This window comes from Acanthochromis polyacanthus, chromosome 11, assembly GCF_021347895.1.
Source record: "Acanthochromis polyacanthus isolate Apoly-LR-REF ecotype Palm Island chromosome 11, KAUST_Apoly_ChrSc, whole genome shotgun sequence".
Classification (NCBI taxonomy): domain Eukaryota; kingdom Metazoa; phylum Chordata; class Actinopteri; family Pomacentridae; genus Acanthochromis; species Acanthochromis polyacanthus.
In genome coordinates, this window is record NC_067123.1 from 17,144,697 (window position 1) to 17,167,777 (window position 23,081).

Sequence of the window (23,081 nt, forward strand, 5' to 3'; positions counted from 1 at the left end):
GTAACTGATGCTTGTGCTCCGCCCATTCTCTTTATCTTGTGCACAACATGTGAGGGAACCAAATCTATAGCCTATGGAACACAATTGTAATTTACTGAGACGTGTCCTCTCCTCCCACACCACACAATGACCCCTGTAGTTCGCTTTCTCAACCGTTTAGCCCCCCCTCTCCGGCTCCCCAGCACATTCAGCTGCTGCTATTTTCCCATTTGTGCACCGCATACACTCCTATAATCAGCTCATCTAGGTGTCTATTTCAGCCCTCTGGTTTGTGTATTTGCCTGTCGTTGCACTTGTATAATTCAAATCCTTGTGCATTTCCCCTTATGCAGCCTGTCTGTGAGTGTTAGGCGCTACAAGAGGGAAATGTAATAACCAGCGAGCCCCGGTGCCCTGTCAGCACGGCTCATCCTCCAGAGAGGCTTGCCCATCATGGGCCGCGGCGGCACAGATTATGCTTTACACCGCAATAAGCCTGACACATGGAGGAGTGAGAGATTACAGCAGCAGACTATTTCCGCCACCTATTAATGCAGCTGTAAACCTCATCCGCAGTTTGAGGCCGTAGTGGAGTGAACACACAGCGCCCTCTGCTGGTGAAACACAGAAACAGCCACTCACGCTTGTTTTTTGTTTTTGTTTTTGTTTTTTGCTCTGTTTTAATTCAAACACATTACAAAGTCAGTATGCAAATACCCTCATTTGTTAAATTAAATTATTGGAAAAGCACAAGTCTTGAACAGGTCTTTGTTGATGTTAGCTGTAACAAGGAGCTTAAATGAATCCATGTTTGCACCTTAAACAGAGACCCATCTCTTCACCTTCAAAACTAATAAATAAGACACTACTTTACAAGTGTAAAATACAGGCAAGTTTGACATTAAGTATATATATGTGTGCTTTCATACCCTGACTTACACAATCAGCCCAGTAGCTCACACTATCTATGATACTGAGAAAAAGCAATCGGTGTGTACAACGGAGGAATAGTGGAGAAACTATCAGGCAGTAAGAAACAACTGAGAATAAGTGCATAAGTGATGCAGTTCCAGTGAGGAGTTCAGTCTGTTTCCATTCACCTCTGCACAGGCCATATTCTGAAGAAATGTCAAGAGAGCAGGCAGCATCTTCCGTCGTCCTACAAGGACGTCACACAGTGCAAAAACAATACAGCTTGGGTACAACACAACAGACAGTGCAATTAATCCCAGCCTCAGGTAACGCCAACACTGTTACTGGTAATGAGTCTGAAGCACAGCAGAGACCTCCAGCCTGCTGCTACTGAATCTGTAATAAGAGGATGTGAACTGACAAATCATCAGCACCATTATTAAAGCTCCACACGCTGACTCCTAGAGTTACGGTGCATTCGCTTGTCCTCAGGTTGTTCATGGAGGCTGAGAGGAAAATTCTGATTTATTACAACTTGTGGTCCCATTCTCTTAGGTTTGGCCATCATTTTAAGTCCATCAATAGAATTATAATATGCAACTGTACTGATGATTCATAATTTGCTTTGGTCAATTGTAGAGCAAAAAAAAAATCCTAACATTTCCTGTTTCCATCTTTGAAAAAGCAATGATTTGCTGCTCTACCAAGCTGAATGTAAATATAAAAGTTAAATACGTTCAATAAACTGAAAATGAGCTGGCAATTTCAAAGCATAACCTTCAACTCTAAGTCACGATTAAATAAGCTGACATTTTCAACATGTTCGCACATTTTATATTACATTTGAAATTAACTGACAAAATAAACTGCAGATTACAGAAAATGAAAAACATCTAAAGGGAATGAGTGGATGGAATACAGTACAACCATCTGGACAGAGATAGAGAACACGCAAATGTCATTTTCTGCTACATAGACAGCTGGTGTACTCTTGTGTGGCCTCAAATTTTGGGCTGCATGCAGATGCTGTGGACACACTGATGCAGAATCAAGGGATTTACCTTGACAGAGCACTAGGTTTAAATGAGGAGATGTTCACACATTAACCAGAAATGATCTAAACCTGAAAATGTATTTGCACCACAGACAGTTTCTGTAAGAATAACATTGTTGTGGAAAACTATCAGCACCAAAATAAACACGGATTTTTAAGTGTGAACCTGGCTCAACTGCCAAGGTTGGAGCCAATCAAGTGGCTGCGTCAGTGTTTTGGCATCTGGTAAACCTTTAAATTCCTCAATAAATGAAATAATCCTCTGCTTCTCAAACCGGACCTCTAGGACCCACCCATACAGCCCTGTGTTAAACAAAGGGATGTAGTATTTTGTTGAGTAAGTCCAAAGTTGACCGTGTTTTCTTTGCCTGTGTCCTTATGTCTGTGCTGTGGGCGTGGTATGCTTTACAAAGCGCTAACCAGCCACTGAGCCCTGCCTCTAAGGCCGCCACTTCGGCCACCAGTCACCTTCAGTTACTCCTAGCCTCAGTCCATCAGACATGCTCTCGATCTGCCCCGCCTCCCTCCTCAGTCTGCTACACCATCAGCTTCCCTCAGTTCTCTGCCTTGGCTCAGTTATCTTCATCCCAACCAACCTCCATTCCCCACCTCACAGACTTTAAACTAAGCCTGTTCTTTTCTTGATTCTGGTATTTCTTTTCCCCGTTTCGGTTCTCTTATTTGATCATAAATAGCTTGTTTACTAACCTTCCTCCAACAAAGTAACAGTTCAACTCTTTCAGCCTCCTTAAACTTTTTAGTTTTTTTGATGTTAGCTAGTTGCTTAAGTAGCCCTGCAGCTGTAGTACTTTGTGTGCTGATAACATTCTTAAGTTCAAAATCTCCATCTGTAGCGTTTGGACTTCTGTCTGGAGTCCATATATTAGGAACCGACATTGGTAATGAAGCATCACGCACAGAAAAACTACAACAGTATGTAGAGTGGGTCAGTTCCAAAGCCTGTAAACTGTGATGGAAGTTTCTGTCTGGGTAAAAACTTCGTATAGTTATCACAGGAGTGTGAATAAGGCCAGTCTGATCACCTGACTGCTCGGCTTTTCGTGATGTCTTCATATTCCAGTGTTTCAGAAGCTAGCATCACCTAAACAAATGAGGGCCAAAGCTACAAAAACAGGAACCAAGTTGTCATAAACTAGAATTATCCTTCAAATAAAAAACAGAGAGAAGTATTATTAGTATACTCTTTTCTCTTGATGCCTCTTTGTTTCTCTAAAAATAAACAAATTGGGAGGAACTTGTACAAACACACCAAAACAGGAAAAATGGCTACCCTAGTGCTTGGTCTGAGGCCAAAGCAATTCGTGGATTTGGAAATTCTGTGTATTTACAGTTTCACAAGTCCATGACAGCTCAATCTCTGAGTTCATACCTGCTGTGCTGAATAAGACAAGACTGTGTCTCATTTAAGTTTGTTTTCTTCCTGAGTATTATCCTCTATCACCACTATCTGCACCCCTGACAACTGTCCGCTGGCATCCAGCTGCAACCCCTCAACCCCCTCAGTCTGCGCCTCCTGAATTTGGCACTGCGTCTCCTCTGCCTCTGCTGCCATTGTCACCTCCATCCCGCTCTGGACCACCATGGTGGCCCCATCTCTGCCCGACTCTCCTGTCAGCTGCAGTTCCATCACCCCCACTGCCTGCTCCACCGGCGCTGGGTTGATCTCGATGACTGTGTGCTCTTGGCCGCCCTCCACCTCGCCCTGCATCACCTCCTGTTGTACCAGCATGGTGCCGTCCACCACCTGGCCCTCTATAGGAACCACCTCGGTACCGCCAGCCTGCTGGCTCAGGTGCACTAGCTCTAAGGGGCTCACCATTGTGCCCAGCTGGCTGGAGTCCTGCATGGCAGTAGTGCCCACCAGTGTGAGGCCAGAAGATGGGTGCAAGGTGATTGTGTCCGCCTTTCCGTCTCCAGCCACCATGTAACGGGTGAAGAGCTGCGAGCCGGCGGGTAGCAGGGTGACTGTGTTGGAGGACTGGGCCAGAGAGGCCATGGGCAGACCTGCCACTGTGAAAGGCTGCCCCACAGAAGACAGCGAGATAGGGGACAGAACAGTGAACTGCTGGGGCTGCAGCGCAGCCTGCTGGTTAATTGGAGAAGTCAGGAGGGTGGTGGTGGATGCGGGCCGCTGGAGACGAGGTCGCTTGGTTTGGCGTTTGGTAGGAGTTTTGTTTTTGGCAGGCTGTGGGCAGGACAGAAGAGCTCGCACCTGCTGCTGCTTCCTTTGTTCTTCCAACTGCAACTCCAGGTCTGTAGAGACACAACAGGACGGACAATGAGGGCACAGCGACCAGTTAGAAATCATTGCACATTCTTTTTTTTTTTGGAGCCACATTTTTCCAAGATTAGATTTTGCAGGTTGGAATATTGATATAAATATTCATCAGATATGCTGGGAACTGAAGCCAGCAGATGTCAAACCCAATCTCAAAACACAAATACTGACTCAACAAAATAAAAAAACAAAACCCTGGTAATATGATTAAAAAAAAATGAGTGGAAGAAAAAAATATCGACCTAAGAATTTGGATTCTTATCTTCAATGATTCAGAATTGAATCACAAATGATAAAAATGAGCTGTTGATACTTAATAATATTATGTTGAACAACTCTAGCCGAGTGCAACACTAGAGCGAGAACATGCTAAAGATAACCTGGGAGTCATCTTCAAAGCATTTGGTGTATTCTGGAATAAAACCTCCTAACTCTAATTAAATTCTGAATGCTTTACGCTCCTGTCACATTTTCCCTGTATTATAAAGTACTGCACCTGTTTAGAGACAGCACAACCATGGTAGAAAGAACTTCAAAATGTCTTTTGTGGTGTATGACAGTTATATGTGTCATAATCATAAAAAAAGAGAAAAAAGTGGAACATAAAAGGATTCTGATTTTATGATGTCTGACTCTGATAAATGGTGACATTTTTTGTGATTTTATAAAATACCTTTTAAATTTGTCAGTACTTTTTTGGGTTCAAAGAATTCATGTTTTTTGTGAATACTTTGTATTCCATCACCTGCAGGCTAAAGTAGAGCAGCAAACTTTAGCAGTAACAAACCCAGACCAACCAACCAACACACACTGCAGCACTTAAAAAAAGAACTTCAACCAGCTCTGCTGAGCTGAAAAAATAACTCATTCCATATAGTGTGTATCATTTCAAAAGCCTGGTGATGGCTTTCTCAAGCATTAACGCTACAGCAGAGAGGCTTTTTTCCACTGCTAGAGATATACAGCCAGCAACACAGTGGACTACTCTGCTCCTGCTCAGTGAACTGGAATAAGAGCCAAAAAGTACTGCACCTCTTTGTATTTACTGAAGCAACTTTGAATTGATTTTGAATCAAATCACAGAGAATCAGAATAAAAGCTGAATAATGACACTGCCAAAGAGCCTCACTAACCCTAACCCTAACCACAAACACTCACCCCTGATTGCAAAGAAAGAAAACCCACCCACTGACTTTGTTTAGTAATCTGTATAATACAGTCTCTGTTGTTCACAGTGCTTCTTCATGATCACAACTTTCATCATAACACACTTACTCGTTCTCGTCCCCTAAACTCACTGTCTGCTCCAATCTTCTACAAAACCTTCACTGACAATAGAGAACTTGTTGGTGATAAAGACCACTCTGTTGAGGAGTTTGTCAGTGCTTTAAACAACTTCTGCATCGATATTCTGAACTCAGTAGGTGCAGTCAGATTGAAAATGTCAAAACCCTCCTCTCTGGCCTGGATAAACCAGAAGGTAAGGAGGATAAAGAGACAATACACAAAGCCAAAGACGAAGCGGAAGAAGGACAGACTCAGCACTTGTCTTGCTGATCTGAAAATGTTAAAAGTTCAATTACCAGCATAAAATCAAAAAAGTTAGAAACGTATATTTTTCTGCCCTCATTACAAATCATGGTTATAGTTCCAGAATTCTCTTTACAACAGTTAAATCGGTATTAAGTCCCCCACCTACTCAGCCTGTTCAACCCACCTCTGAGAAATGTGAGCAATTTCTCAGTTGTCTTGGAACAAAAATGAAGGAAATCTGCCAACAATTCCACACTGACTTCAGAGAGGCTGACTTTGACTCATGCTCATTCACTTTTATGAGATTTCTCTGTTCACCCTGAGTACTCTCTGTCTTCTGTAATTTCCCCATCTCATTTTAAACATGCTATTGTTTTTGCCCCTATAAAGAAGCATTTCTCGACCCCACTGTTTTAAGTAATTTTAGATCATTTTTTCCCAAGATTTTACAAAAAGTCGTGGCTACTCAGCCATTTGCTTTTATAAATGAAAACCAGATTTTAGAAAAATTCCAATCTGGTTTTTGCAGCCTCCCAAGCACAGAGACCAGTCTGGTGAAGGTTTCTAACGATCTGCTGCTTGCAGCCGATTCCAGTTTGTTTTACATTTTAATCCTCCTTGACTTCAGCTCAGCTTTTGATATGGTGGACCACAATGTTTTAATCAGCTGTCTGAAGCACAACGTTGTGGCATCAGTGAAATGGCACTGGACTGGCAGCAAACGCATGTTCTGTCTCGCCTTACCGCTGTCACTGGAAGTCAAAAAATCTTCTGCAGTCAAATGATTCGAAATCGGAGGTTGTCATAACTACACCCCCTGACCCCAGCACTACCAGTATTAAAAATCTCTTCAAGTCTGGATGACCATGGGGTCATTTTTGATTCAGAACTATCTCTTGATGCACAGGTGACCAAGGTTGTAGAATCCTAATTTGCTCCATTGGGACAATTGACACAACTGACAAAAGTTGGACCGTTCCTTTCTCCTCCACTTTTTGAAGTCTTTTATCTCCTCCAGACTCGACTACTGCAATGCACTTTACTCTGGTATTAGCAAGAGAAACATTCAAAGACTGCAATTATTTCAAAATGCTGCTGCCAGGTTTTTGATACGTACAAAGACGAGTGCCCACATTACAACAGTCCTTCACTGGCTACCTAAGAGTTTTAGAATTGATTTTAAGATTTTAATGCTTGTTTTTAAAGATTTGAATGGCTGGGCTCCTGCCTATATCCAGGAACTACTAATTCTCATTCATTCTACTAATTATTATTGTAACATGTCATAGTTTTGAGATTCATTTCAGCATATAGTGATGCAAAATTACATTCAGTATGACTGATTATCAGGAATTAAAATGTTACTAATATTACTCCCATTAATCCTAATCCACTCTCCACTAATTTCTGTTTTCATTTTGCACAATATTCACATACCGAGCTTTGCAAAAGTTCTGTTACACGGTTTCATGATCTTTAGAGACGTTTACATGTCGGAGTGAAAAATTCCATTAAATAAACTGAAAGTTCTACCTTATAGGCAGGTGTCCTTAATACAATTTTTTTCTCCGGTGAAGTTGTATCAAGATGGAAGTCAAAAGAGTTGAGATATCTGCTCTCCTTCATGCTGACAGAACCAAGCAGCTGAACATCAGCCGGATGACTGTCCAAAGAGTCGTGGAGAGGCTGAAGAATGGTGAAAATCTTTCAGTGATCTTTCAAGAATGATGAAGACCTGAAAGATCTTCACCATTCTTTAGCCTCTCCGCGACTCTGTGGACGGTCATTCGGCTGATGTTCATCACAAAGGAGAGCAGATATCTCAACTCTTTTGACTTCCATCTTGGTACAACTTCACCGGAGAAAAAAAAATTGTATTAAGGACACCTGCCTATAAGGTAGAACTTTCAGTTCATTTAATGGAATTTTTCACTCCGACATGTAAACCTCTCTAAAGATCATGAAACCGAGTGTAACAAAACTTTTGCAAAGCCCGGTATAGTGTACGATATGAAAGCTGCATAAAGTATATCAAATTGATTTGGGTTCTCAGGATACTTAAGGCAAACCAAATCTACAACGGAATCAGTGGTTCCTGGAATATTTTTCCCAATTCAAGTTCTTCTTTCCCTTTAGTCTTAATTGTCAGTGATGCTAATGCTTAAGTTGTGGTGTGGGGCATAGGTATAAACATAAAAAACATTTGAGCATGGTTAAATTGATGCATTGCTTTTCCTCTCTCTGCCTAAAATACAAACGGGGCTGTTGAAGCTTCGTGGTGCAGGTCATTTATTCTCCATCAGGGTTCAGCATAAACAGACTTTTCACTTGCTTTCTTGTTGTGTTAAAAGGGCTGCGAGGTTAATCGAAATACAATCGCTGTCTTGATTCGGACCCCTGAGCAGTCTCATTTTTACGCTACCATGATTCTGCCGTGTTTGTATTAAGTGGGAGACCTGCTGCGACCAAACAAATGCTCCTAATTTCGCCCTAAACTGCATCAACAAATGACAAGTTAGTATTACTCCTTCTGACAAGCTGTGGACAGGGTAATAAATCAGACACAAAACGAAACCCAGTGACGATAGAAAAAAGACATAAATTTATCCCTTGGTTTGGTTATCATCTGTATTTTCCCATCCTCATCGTGCTCAATAACAGAGATGGGGAGCAGTGGGTGTCATCACTTATTTAAATGTCAGCATAATCAATCACACGTCATTGACTTGCATTTCGGTTCATTTCATCGTGGAGATATGCAAATGAGATTAAGTATACTGTGAATTTGGATGCACTTCATCTTTTTAGATGATGCAGGGATTATTAAATAATAATTTTATCTGCACCGTGGTAATGACTGTTGGTTAGCAGAGTAGTCTATTTATGAGCTGTAATCATAAATCACAACAGTTCCAACATCAAACAGAAGAACAGCATGTAAAATAGAAGAACAGTACAATCAGACATATAGATCCTCTTCACATATGCCATTAATATGTGTCTTGGATAATCTAATCACAAGTGGACAGCTCCAGTACAGAAATGCACATTGTCAGTTGGAGACACCACGGACGCCTAGTTGCCATGATTATACTACTTTTCCAATCTCCTAAGTAGACTCTCTTGCATACAGCAGTAGGTCATATATATGTATTCTGTACATTTACACAGTTGCTGAAGAAGTGCACTACTACCCTTGCAAACACAAATTTTGCGCTGCACATAGACATATACAGGGTGTCCACACAGCTACTTGTTTACTTGAAAAGATGACAACATTTACGTCACATGGACCCTGGTGGACAACTATAACATCAGCATTATGGAGTTGATGTCAGGTGACTAGGTTGTCTTTCAATGTGAACCAATACACATTCGCCACGGTAAGAATGTCGTCACATGTGGCCAAAATTACCTCCAAACACGACTGGAGCAACCACATCCCAAAGCATCATGAACGTGTTTTGGTTACATTTACACTGATACTTTGGCTTGGCTCAACCAAGACCTGTGCTAATGTCATGTGTCAACAGGGCTGTATTTGCATATACAAGTAAAATTAATGCTGTTGAGGCATCCGCAGAGAAATCATCATAGAGCTACAGTGGCACAATACTGCCAATTACATTCGCAATTACCTTATGAGCCAGACACAATACAAGGCTATTACATATTATATTTTGTTTGAAAAAAGTATTCATCTTGTGTCTAAATATCCTCTGTAAATACAGCATAAATTACTAAGTGGAAAAAGCAGGCCGATCACAGTTGTAGTGGTCTGCGATACCGCGAGGGGAAATTATTCGAGATGTTAACAATTATTGGTTAGTGATTATTTGCTGGTAACAATTTAACCATATATTAGTTGATAAGGTAGAAAACACGGCAGAAAATGGAAAATGTATTGTATATTAGCTGCAATACCTCATTACGCATTCGGGTGGTCTCTTATTTTTTAACCCTGGAGCGACCTGAGGAGGGGTCATTTGTCTGCCAACAGTTCTATGTAGGCAAGCAGAGAGCCCTGCAGGAGTTTAGCTTGTGAAGTAACACCATGAGACGGTTTCCTGTGATGCTTAACACCTACCACTCAGAGCTCCAATTTTGAAGGCATTTAAAATGCACTATAACACTGTCACTGTGACCTGGTATATGCTGAGTGACATATAATATGACAAGTTATTGGCACATCGAAGATCACTACATTCAAGGAAGATATGACATTTATGACATTGAACTGCATCACCTGAGTTCGTTTTTTTAAACGATGAAGCCAAATTTGATTGGTAAAGCCGCATATTGTCAATAAAGAATGGGGAAGTACACAGCAGGCTACAGCATGGGTATATGGCTATGCTGTACCTATGGCATAAACGGAAGCATAAATCAAGCACGATGGTCAAATAATGCTTTGTACATTTTACAAAAGGCAAACGTCAGCCAGTTGCATTTTCCCTCATAATGAACGCAGAAAAACACCCAAGGAAAGAGATTACGCTGTAGAACCGTGTCAGTGTTTATTCCTGAGGTGTACTGTGCAGAGTGGGAAGACAGATCCCAGGATTTCTGGAGAAATGAAGACTTCCTACTGTGTTTGGGCTCTGCTGATGGAAAACTTGCATAAATAAAAGCTCATCAAGCCTGGCAGTAATTACTTAACTTACAACTCTTTTAGTGAAGAATTACAAAGGTGTGGCTGACAAAGGATCTCCTCATAGCTAACATTTGCTTTAAGCACCACTTGTGTTCCTGACACATGAGTTTGTAGCATGGACAGACTACCATGGATGACTAAATTTACGTCACATGTACTCCTGTGGAGGTGGAAAGCATACGGTAATTAACCTGAAAAGCAAGCAAGTGCAGTGAGCTAGACGCACGGTTTGGGTCATCACTGCAAAACAACAGAGTAACTGGCTAAACGAATGCAACTCAGGGCCCTCCTGCTACAGTTCTTCATGTTGTTTTAGCTGATCTAATGTTACACACTAATGTGTAGAGTTAAAATAGTGAATTAACTTAAAACCAAAAGTTCAGCAATGCTGTTGTTACTGAACATGGTGGACTGATTCAATGTTCTTAGGTTATGAAAAAAAACACCCATAAAACACAATATTTGGAGGAGGGTATTCATAAGAAAAGGGCTGGGGTGGACACAAATACTTAAAAAATGTATCTACTACATAAATATTAAAGAACATGTAGCCTCAGCCTACCACTGGTGTTACCCCATATTCTGTCACTGCTCAAATTTTGTGACCTGAAGCTGCACAATAAGTTCACCTGCAAGTAATTTTAAGTGCATTCAAAACCAGTGGACATTTAACTGACGAATATTTAACTGATATTTCATGAATTACAGTGTGCGCCAATGACGTCGGACCATCGGTCAAATCCGATTTGTGTACCAAAAGTCCGGTAAAACTTACTACATTACTGGTCTCATGTCCGGTGTAATTTTTTTTCCTGTAACCCCGAAGTTCCACATAATGCGATCGCGCCGCGCCGCGCAACGGAACGAAGCACCGCTGTCTTGCTCCGAAAGTCAAAGCACACAGCAAGCGCAGCACAGCAGCGCGCCGTCCGGATGGGGAGGGCTGCTCCTCAGAGAGGCTCTCGTGTGAACAGTGATATCACGCGATAAAAATGCATGATATAAACAGAAAATAAATAAACCACACCTCATTTCGCTTCTACAAGGTCGCTCTGCTTGACCCAGCCACATTGCTCTGTGATTTATAGTACTTGTAGCATGGTTGAGTACATGATTTATGTTTTGATCTCAAATGAGTGCTTTTCTTTATCCAATAGTTAATTTTGTATGGTTTATTCTATATAAAAACGGTAATTTCTCTTCGCCCATGGCGTCGTGTTGTATCTGGGACATAATTAATAAAGTAGTAAATTTGTATAAAAATTATTAAAATTAAATTATACATTAACTTTTGGTACATTTGTGCATAAAATATTCGGTCCAGTAAAAAACTGTTTCGGTCCAGTATAAAATTACTGTTTACTGGTCCACGGTCCAGTAATAAATTGTGCCCATTCGCGCAGACTGGAATTATAAAGGAAAATTGCAATTGTTTCTACTTTCCTTTCACAGATGCAGCACATGCTTTTATTTCCATGCAGCAAAAGGAAAAAAAAAAAAGAGTGAAGATGGATAATCAATGTCACAGAGCTGCAAAGTATAGCTGTAACTATACCCACAATTAAACTGACCTATTGTGTTTTCTTTAAAATCGCTAACATTCAGGATGTCTTTGTTCCCCACTAAATAAACTACCTAAAAGCATTCAGCTAGGGATTCTAAAAAAAAAAAGCTTAAATGCTGTTGAATCCCATCCATAATTTAGCTGTATTTAGTTGATCTTGTTGATGTTCTGTACTCACTGGTGAGCGTGCTGAGGATGTGTTCCTGGCTGGGATCCGTCTGCTGCTTCGTCTTCTCCAGGATCTTTTTGACTGAGTCGAGCAGTCCAAAGACTTGGGCGAGGTTACTGAGCACCGCCACCTCTACCAGACAGGAATCTGGGATCAGTGTGGCAATCAATCAAAGGGTCACTTGGTCAGTCAGAAAGGATGGACAAATTCAGCTGCTGCACACGGAAAATCATTATGTATTCTGTTATCATTGATAAATAAGATTTCAGAAAGCCTTCTGATGTTGGACTGTCATCCATCAGCTTCCAACAGCAACTGAATTCGTTCTTTCTTTCTATTTGTTTCTTGTTTATGTGGCTCAGTGTGAGCCCCACGCAGCGCTGTTTTGAGAAGCCAGTACACACTGTCGTAGTTCCGTACCTGTGTCCTGTAAGGTGCCCGCCTCCCTGCGCTGCTGCACGCCGTTCAGCAGCTCCAGCAGCTCCGTGTTAATGTTGGTCACAACTTCACCCAGCAAACCCACATCAGCAATGCCCTTCCAGAAGTTCAGCGTATCCTCTGTGGGCAAACAGCAGAATGTCAGTCTCTAGTCTGGCCTGTGGTAATAAATATTTATGCTCTCCAACATGGATGAATATTTATTGTGCGAGTTATGATCTGTGGCTGGATGTGTGTTCTCTTTGACCTGAGATCTCGTTCAATCCTTTCTTGTCCGCAGATTCCAGTGAACTTGAGCTCCAGTCCGACTTCCCACTCAGGATCTCGGCTCTCTCCTCACCCACTGCCCCGCCATTACCCAGAACCACCTGAGCTGAAATTTACACATGAGAACACAACATTACGCTTCTCGCACGGCCAGATGAACAAAACCACTGACCCAAAAAACCCCTCTCTGCTGGTGTATCCAAAAGCACTCCATTATAATTTGAATTTTGTTGTTTGGCACAGGGCAACTTTTTTTCCCCTGCTGTTTTGGCAGTACAATTTCGCAACTGAAAGGATAAAGTGACTGCTTTTTTGCTTCACTCTACAAGTTTTCACACATATAACACACTGATATGGTAGACTCAACTGACCACTACAAATTTTGTGGTGAATTGCGCCTAACATTTATTTTTATTGTTAATTTATGAGTCAATTATGTACTGATTAATTTGTTTTTAGTCTACAAAATGTCAGAAAGCGGTGAAAAATGTCAAGGAGTGCTTTGCAGACCATAAGATGACGTAATCAAATGTCTTGTTTTGTCCACGAGGCAAAGACATTCGCTTAACTGTCATAGAGGAGGAGCCAAACCACACAATACTAAGGTTTGGGAAGCTTTTCTTAAAAATTACTCAACCACATAACCAATTATTAAAAGGAGGTGTGGTAGCAGTCTACGTTCGGTTGCTATGCTGGTTCATCTACATGTACTGTAAGTAATCAGTGAAGAAGCATTGCTGATGGTATTTATGACGATATTCACCTGTACATACTGTCTCTTATACACAGCAGATACAATATCACTGTTTATACTACATGTAGTATAACCAGTGCATTTTATTATTTATTAGGGTACATATCATAGACACATACTGACATACTGTAACTTAGTGTATAACCTGTTTATTCTGTATACAGTGTGTCACAGTTGAACACTTTCCCATTGGTATTTTATTCATTCTGTAAGTTCGTTCAGGTCTTTCTCCTAAGTTCCCGGAGGATGTAGGCGCTGCAGTTTATCTTAAAAAATCAAATGATGTCATATGTGTCTAGAGCATAGTAAGTGACAACAAAGTCACCACATAAACCGACAAATCTCTGGACTCAGATATTAAAATAAATTACATTCCTGACAACAAAACACGAAATGAAGTCACTCATCAGTCATCATGTCCTCTGTCCAGCCAAAGACACCTGTGATTGGCTTAAAGAAATACGAACAAGCCAGAGCGTTTTCCCACATAGCAGAGAGTGCATCTAGACCATTATGTACTACCGGCTTAAACACTGCATCAAAGCCTTACAATGGTTAAATATACAGCATCTCTATATGTATCTTTTGCTATATCTGGTTAGATGTTAAATATTGTTGTATTTTGTTGTACTGGAACCTAACGTATGTGCTGAAGGTTGCCTTTTATGTAAGCTGCTTTCCTATTTCTGAATTACACTTCTTTAATGGCATCCTTTTCTCAAATTCTTCAGTGTATAGGTCAGTCATCTAGTAAAAAGTGTTGCCATGTTAAAGGAGAATATCTATCTGGTCAAATTTCAGAAAATGATTATGTCACAGTTCGATGCCACTGTCGTACACCAAATATGTCCTTCCCTCTAAAATGAAAAATACAGTTTGACAAGAACTCAAAAAAATGGAAAGACCACAACTATAGCAGCTGTGGTCTTTAACATAAATGTATAAAACCAGTAGCAGTGGCTGTTGCTAGTCCAAGAGCATCTCTAGTTATGCCTATGAATAACAAGATCATTGCCTTGGTGAAGTTTCACACATTTGTATAGAGTCTAAAATATGGCTTACAAGTGAAGACACATTTTTGGAAACCGAAGTACAGGAAGGAAGTTGGTCTAATGATATGAAACCAACACAAAGTAAAGCAAAGACGAGCAACAGCAAACACATAGCTTGTATGAGATGCAAAGAGTTCAGATACTATGCCTATCAAAATGGACTTGATTTAAATTTGGCCATCATCCCCATCAAAGCAGTCCACATGTGCAGCGACACAGTCCTTCTGCAATGTTTGCAACACTGCCTGGAAGTCCTGCTATACAAAGCAGCATCAAAACAGGAGAAAAAAAAATTCCTCCACTGTGTCTATACAATGATTTTTTTCAACTTGAATTTCAACCAGATCTAGCAAGTACGGCGTGTGGAGAGCAATGATTACACTGCGGCTGAACAGCACTTTGGAACACACATGCCATCACAGAACCGTTCAGGCCATTTGCTCCTCTCCTGTTGCTTTTGGTGACTGGGTCTTATTTATGGACATCAATAATGATCTCCCACATAAAAATGGGATCATCTTAGCTGCTGACTGACACAGAATATTATGTTTGCTCTCTGGCCAGTGGGATTTCCATGGTAAAATCGCAAATACGCACCAAATAGTCACAAAAATGCAACACAGGTCTTGTTGTTGAGAGCACAATGTCACTTTGAGTCCTTATTCATCAGTTACTGGTTGCACACAATGCAAACATGAGGTCTCAAACATTTTGATCGCACTACTTACATAACAAGATAGAACATATAAACATTTTTCTACTTTTAACATTCCTAGCAGAGTCAAAAGAAGCATACTTATTTAGAAAAAGAACTCCAATGCAACTTAAATGTCCCTAAAAGAAAATAGGTTTTGCTTGACACATTTTTGTCTTCTCCTTTCTGCATGTATTCTCACCTTGAGAGGATATAGGTGTGGTAAGTCCACTGCCATCCGGAGGGAACCGCGTGTTGTTGATTAAAAGGTCAAACTTGGTGCTGCGACATGTGTTGGTGCACAGTGTGCTGTGCTGGTAGAAGTCTAGCTGACCTGAATCCATCATTTTTCTGGAGAGCAGAAATGAAGAGGGACATAAAAACAGAGGAATAAAGGTTTAGTTTGAGTGGCAATGCCATCAGTAACGTGGAATACATTGACATTCTTCAAAACTGAAACGCCATTTTCTGCTTGGTAGCATTGTGCCTTTCTGCCTCAGTACAATGGTTCTTGTTTGGCAGCAGTAATTATTAGGGCGACTACATGAAGTGCATCAACTGATTCATGTGTAGGAGCTGCCCACACAACAACAACAACAGCTTGGGATGTAAGAATATTCAGAACAGTTTCCATACACAGTTTCTTAATCAAGTCTTGCTTGCTGCTATAACTCCTCCTGCTAATGCTGGGTGTCACTGGCTAACCTGTATTCCACATGGGCCGTCACAGTCACAGCCTTTTTCACCGTGACATTCTTTCTTTGTGTTTTTCTGAACAGTCTCTTTTGGCTGAGCTGTGATAGTTTCACAAAAACATTGTACAGGTGTCCATCATGAAGTAGCCATTAAGTCTATACAGTTCAGGTAACATTTGGTTCACTGTATGGATGTTATTGTACAGCAGTGTGTTGTTTAAAGTCAGATAAATGTGTTTGTTTTTGCCATGTGTGGGCCACAGAGTAAGCTAAACAACACTATCTGACATGTAGTGTTATGTCAACCCACACTGTCATTCTAAGTTGTGTTTGGTTGACAACCAAATGACTTTACTTTTTTCTTTATAATCACTGTTTTTGCTCTGTTTTGGTCTCAACCAGTTCATGAGTAAAAACATCTACGGTAGGTCTTTAGCTGCTACATGTTTCATTATGCAGGGTTCTCGCCAGCGCATTTCAGCGTAACGGCCCGTTACACTGTCATAACGGCCCGTTACACTGTCTTAACGGCCAGTTACGCTCAGTTTAAAAGATTACGCTGTGATTAGGGCCGCTACGCCAGCGCATTTCAAAGATTACGCTGTTGTTATGAGAGTGTGTGGCTCCGTCATGAGAGTGGGAGAGAGAGCAGCGTGTGTGTGTGGGAGGGAGGGGGAGGGAGGAGGAGGGAGGGGGAGTGCGAGTGAGAGAGACGGGCAGTCGGTGTAGTCGGAGGAGGAGAGAAGGTGTGTAGTTGCTGGTAGTTGTGGTCGGTACTGTGCGGTTCAGCCACTGTTTATAGACAATAAAGGCTGCAGTGTTCTTCGATACAGCTGAGCTCCTCTGTCTTTGCCTCTACGGCTGCTGAGGAAGTGAAGGGGGTTAACCCCGGGCTTCCTGACCACGGTCGGGGGCCGAACAGGAAGGGTTAACACTGTGATTAGGGCCGCTGCGCTGTTATTTTGACAGATAACGCCATGTGCGTTTGTTTTTATCAACTGGGTGCCTGTCTAGGTTCATTTATGTCTCCCCACCTCAGCCGTACTTTCCTGTCGATTGACCCGTTCCCGTCTATTGCGCATGCACGCAGGCGCGTTCCTGTCTATTGCGCGCGCGCGCGTGCAGGAGGACCTGCCGTTACGCTGAAAAAAAATCCTGGCAAGAACCCTGTTATGCATTATGTGCTGCTGCACAAATGGTGAACAGCTTTAGTTTTAAACTGCTTAATCTGCTGTTGCTGGGAACAAGTTGACAGGGGAGTTGTAAAGAGAGAATCAAAGCAAAAGCTCTACAGTCCTGAGGGGAAATAGACAATTACAGTCAGGTTTTTCACTACGAGCAACACCTTCCACATTAAACAGAGCCATCTGATAGATTGGTAATATTGATTAGTACAGCTTTAAAGTGATGTAGAGAAATCTACTTTCATCAGTCAAAGAGACAGCAGGTTTAATAGAAGAGCCAACACTTGCTATTATTATCTCATGTACAACTCTGACACGAGGGAATAAAGGCTAGTTAGTTCCCCCTCATAAAGCTGGCATTTTCATCACGTCATCGTCTTGGATGACTTGATTCACCAGATACATGAGTCACATCTCTCCTTGTTATGTCCGCAGCAATACACATGTATAGCCTGCATGTAGACTTTGGTAACGGCTCATTACCATGAGGTGTCATGCAACCAACCAACATTCAGATCACTGAATTAATAGGATTTTCGTTCAGAGTTTTAAAAGTAAATCCCCTCACCTTAGCATGACTCCCCCCATCCTGATGGCTCTCTTCCAGTCTTTCAGAGTGGCTTTTCCAGAAATGTGCACAAACTGCTTGGGACTGATCAGCTGGTCTTCATACTAGACAAGGAAGGATTAGTTAGTATAATACAAATGACAAAAGATGGCAAAACTCCTGGACAGACGAGACTCGGATTGTTTTTTTGGGTGAGAAAAGTATGTTCTCTTGATTTTTTTCCTACTACAGTTGAAAGATGATGGTTTTTTGTGAAATTACTTCCAACATCCAACTTAAGTATTCTGATTACAAATACAACTCTAGAGTACATTTCCATTTATTTAAGATATGGTTAACATTTAACAGGATCTTAAAAAATAGTAACAATAACTACAGCTGGGTTTGTGAAGATTAAAAAATAATTTGTGCGCACTAATGAGTGTGAAAATGCTACATATTATAAGTAAAGCTTAGTGTGCATCAGTCATTCCCAACTGGTGGTGCATATATCCCTATGGGTACTTCACTACTTGAACAGCTTGCAGGGAGAAAGTGCATATATAAGAAACTACAATTAATTTCCAAAATGCAAAGAAAATATTTCAGGTCAAGTCATAAGGCCATTGGTAAATTGATACATGCACATCGCAACTAGTCACCTGTTGGCAGGTGTCAGCTGTCCCAAAGAGCCCACCTACATGCATGACAAAACTGTGGGCAAACCAACTAATTAGCAAACATGCACAAAAGGCTCAATCAGCCAATTGCTGCTGCTCTGAATTCAAATTTAGATTAGCCCAGTGGGGTAACACAACCACAAAAAAGCATCCTGCTTTGGCTGTTTTTGTGTAAATGGGACCGTGATTTACCAAAGTGATTAAGGCAAAGTACTAATTAGAAAGATGTTTTCTGGAGTAACAGATTGAGTTGAAAAATTGTCATTTTCTCATCTCACTTTAGCACAGACTTCTTCTGTTTGCAAGCAGAGGAGTCGCCCCCTGTTGGCTATTAGAAAGAACGCAGGTTGAAGGCACTTCTGCGTTTGCTGGACGTCTCAGACCCAGAGAACAGAACCGTCTTAAATGTTTATATTCTAAGCATCAGTCTCACTAATGCATTAGATTACTAAGGTCTAAAATGCTGTTGTTGTTTTTTTAAACGGACATTTCATTTATGGCTGTTTATTAGCTGTTTCGGTTTGTCCTTACAGATCATATCCTGTAATATGGAGAAGTTAAATTAACCAGAACTATGTAACTGTAACACAGATAACTACTCAAGAAAAACTGATAACAAGAAGTACTGGCATTTAAAGCAAAAATTGTTTGATTTTGTGATACTTTTGTCTACTGCCTAACTGTGTCATACTTTCTTGCAATGCTGATTGCAGTCTATATTATTATTATCATCATTCAATATCACTGCTTCGGATTTCTTTTGTGAGCCTGGATACTCATAAAATACCTCATTTGCTTCAGAAAATTTGTTCTACTGAGATGCTCATTACAGGCCCAACTCGACAAGTTATGATGGATGATAGTTAGCACCAGTTTAATTCAACTCATTCATAACACTATGTTCAAAAAATGGAAGAGAATCTGTTACAAAAAGCATGGATGAGAGCATTTATCTTATTTAACTAGGCCGTGACAGATTAAACTTAGTGAGCTATTGTAAGCGCTTGCCCACTTAAGAGCCGTAATCAGCATAAAGTTATTTGAAGTTCACAGCGAGCAGAAATAAATAGATGGCTCAGTGCAGTTATACTGGGACACATGGCAACAGTTCATGTTTATTTCCTGCTCACTGACTATTAAATGGCCTGCTTTTAATATTTCTGTGTATGGTCATGTTTAAATACATTTGCTGTTTTGCACCCAAGTGGATTAAAAAAAAACAAAAAAAAAAAAAACATGACAAATACCAACCTTCACACATTTTACATTGATTCCCGGGCACACAAATTTCTTCACAAGCAACACAGCCTTACAGTCGCCACATGTTATGGGACATCCTATTTCCACGTCGTCACCCTCTGATTGTTCTACAGAAATGGAAAGATAAACGCAATATTTACCAACATGCTTTTTGTGATATATTCTGCAGAATTCAAGTTGTCCAAACATTATTCTGACAGCTTCTTACCTGGATGAGCTTCAACAGCCATGACAGCTGCATCTGTTTCTGCAGATTCATCTCTGAAAAGAAAAGAATTGGATGCTTACATATGTCCTTGGTATTACAAAGTAAGTCATCTGGCATCCGTCATGTCTGTACGTATGGTGTGATGTACTGTTTTGAAATGAACTGTAGTTTCTGTAGCCTCCTGGCTTCAGCACTTACCCTGTGGCGATTGGCTGGAGCTGTAGGATGACCTGAGTCTTATTAGGGTCCTCAGTGCCACCGTCACCATCAGCCTTCACCATCACCACCTCCCCCACGGACACCGTTACCTCATCGGTGGTTGCCATCACGCTCATGAGAGAAGACTAGAGGTGGGGGGCAGCTTTCATAGAACGGTGATCCAGTTTGTTCATCTGAAAAGCCATGAGCGTTTAAATGTGAAAATGAATCAACATATGACTGATAATATGAGGCTCACATGTATGTTTTCAGGTTTTTGTGTGGTGATATCAAGATGCAGAAATTCAAGTCTATATACTGAGCACAGCAGACGAGAGTATTCTACTGTGCAATACCACTTCAATGTCAAAACATTCAAAATTGCATCATCTTACAGTAATTACACTAACCTTTAGTGGAACAGTAGAGTATTCTCTCTTGTGAAAAATTAGAAACAGTTTAGATTTAAAAATAAAAAAAAATACAGACCCTACATTATGAATTAAATGCAACAAAATCAGTAAATCTCCTATTACTGTGATTTAAATAGTTTGTTCTTAAGTTTTCTGAAGTATTGCTTTTGATTATTTTAAAAAGGAAATATTCTGTCCAATGTAGAAACAATGCAAATAATCATTTCACATATAGCTGACACTACACAGTTGTACTAACTTCTATTGTACTCAGTATCTTCTGAAGTTATTTCAATACATTTTACACAACCTACAATGGACAAAGCCATTCAACAAAATGAACTTGAAAATTCTTAATTTTAATGCTGACACTCGTGCCGTCAGTAACCTGTAGAATATTAAATGTATTTATTTATTTATTTGAATTTGTGAAATAAAGACTATTTGTGAAATACCACTGCTGCTTTTAGTGAAGTTTTATAAACAAATTAAACCAAACATATAATACTTTAGAAATGATTTGACCCATGGAAAATGCGTCAATGCATGTGAGTAAATGCTAGCGATACTAACCAGATTAATATAGAGTTGTTTTTTTTAAATAAACAGTTTGGCGGCGTGTACTTCTGTCAATACAAAATGTTTGACCAGCCCATTAGTCCACTTTTTAAAACTGTAAGATTTTTGAAGCAGAATGCGGTTTCGTATGGGTTTTCCACTGGCTGTGGAGAACACAAACAGCAGCATTGTGTGTGCTAAGGGCTATATGCTCAATCACAGTTGGACCACCGCTAAAACCACTCGTTTAGTAGCAGATAAAACACTCGTATTCCCTGTAGTTGGCTGGTTATCCTCCTGCAGCGGGCAACTGACTGCTTTTCGCTGCTAACATCCTCACTGCTACTAGGCTCGACGGTAGCCATTACAGCTAACACAAGGGCGTAACTTAGTCTGTGGGAATCTGGACAATATTGAGAACTATATACTGTCCGAGACCGGTAAAGCTTTGCATTTACAGTGTGGCGGCTACGTGCCGCTTGTCTATGAACCGTACGTCCCTTCGTAACTCTGCATTTTAACTCTCCGCTCCCCCTCAAAATGACGTCTCCCTGTGCGGCGGCACGTACAGCAAACAACGGCACGGCGACGGCGTTACCCCTCCATTCTGTGCGAGCCTGGCTGGCTGAACCCCCTCCGCTATGTGCCCGAAACCCCCGGCTAAAACTGCTGTCTGTATCGTAGCAGCGGCTGGTATTTTGCAGCCATGTATATTTGAAACCACAGTAAATAAAATAGTCTGTCCTTACCGTTTTATGAAGACAAACGCATCCCTAGATTGTGGAGAGCTGGAGCGCATGCGCACTTCGCAGTTCTAGCTTGACTTCCTGCCGAACTGCGCTCGCCCTATGCTCGCGCGCTTGTCAAAAAATCAGCAGAAAGTCACTTTAATCACAAAACCAGCTTCATTAGATAATTATTTGTGACCGCGGAATGTAGTTTAAGTGTACAGGCATTTAAATATGCGCCTAATGTAGTTATTAGTCATGTCTCATCGACCTGTGTGCTCTGCTTCTATCACAATTTGTGTTTTCATCTGTATTCAACTATATTACAGTATTTGAAGCATTTGAAACATCGAGCAGTAAGAGTTAGCATCAAAATAGAGACTCACCTTCAAACGAGGTCCAACCAAAGCCTACCCAGAAGGTGCGTCCAACATAACTAGTCCTCACCAAGTTAAATGTTCAGCATTGATTATCAACACTTGCATTTCAAGCTAAGTACTAAGTGTCTTTCTTCTGTGTTTCTGTTACAGTTGAGGCAGACTATTATATTGGTTTAGAGCATGCTGCAAATGTTGCTCGGTGCAATGGTTTTCATAACTTTCAAATACAATTCTACACTTTTTGAATTATAACCTTCATGAAGAACCTTTATCAAAAATGCTTAACAAAGTGCTTTGTCAAAAAAGGTGGAAGTGAAAGTCCAGAAGGTACCATAATATCAGGAAGCCAGACAGTCAGACCAAACAAAGAAGGGTGAAATAAAGGTGCCATCAAGATAAAGATGAGACAAAAAATAAAGTAGAAAACATCAACACAGAAAAATACAGTATGTTAATATCAAAACGGGTTAGACTTTAATACACAGTAAATAAATATAAGATTACTTAATATATGTCTATATAAATGGGCTTTAAGATGTGTTTTTAAAGTAGTGGTGATTCTTTAACTTTAAATTGGCCATAGGTGTGAATGTAAGTGTATCTGGAACCTGTGATAGACTGCGACCTGTCCAGGGTGTCCCATGACTCCAGCCCCCTCTAATGAGGATTAAAATGATGTATAGATAATGGATGGATGCTGATTTTGTGAGCCTCATGTCTTCAGGCAGGTTGTCCCGAGGCTGAGGGCCTCTGACAGAAAAAGCACCTTTAGCTGTAAAGTCTCTATTTTAGAGCAAACAGAAGGGCCCCACAGGAGGATCTACTGCTGCCAGCTGGCTCATATGTTTTCAGCATTTGTGC

The 23,081-nt window shown here is 40.8% G+C and overlaps 1 protein-coding gene across 3 annotated transcripts; it reads right to left on the reverse strand.

The window, feature by feature from the left end:
- Nucleotides 1-623: 623 nt before the first annotated feature.
- On the reverse strand, nt 624-21,961 carry gmeb1 (glucocorticoid modulatory element binding protein 1). 3 transcript variants are annotated; one of them, XM_051955278.1, is made up of 10 exons: nt 21,862-21,961; nt 20,142-20,335; nt 19,944-19,996; nt 19,727-19,842; nt 17,817-17,920; nt 15,572-15,720; nt 12,850-12,975; nt 12,585-12,722; nt 12,174-12,296; nt 624-4,219 (listed from the first exon to the last, which is right to left on the reverse strand). In XM_051955278.1, the coding sequence occupies exons 2-10, from the start codon at nt 20,276-20,278 to the stop codon at nt 3,366-3,368; spliced, it is 1,800 nt and encodes a 599-aa protein (XP_051811238.1). In that variant the 5' UTR covers nt 20,279-20,335; nt 21,862-21,961; the 3' UTR covers nt 624-3,365. The 3 variants fall into 3 exon arrangements, with proteins under 3 accessions (XP_051811238.1, XP_051811236.1, XP_051811237.1); XM_051955276.1 differs by having other exon boundaries at nt 12,174-12,311; XM_051955277.1 differs by lacking the exon at nt 21,862-21,961 and adding an exon at nt 20,552-20,842 and having other exon boundaries at nt 12,174-12,311.
- Between the last annotated feature and the right edge of the window lie 1,120 nt (nt 21,962-23,081).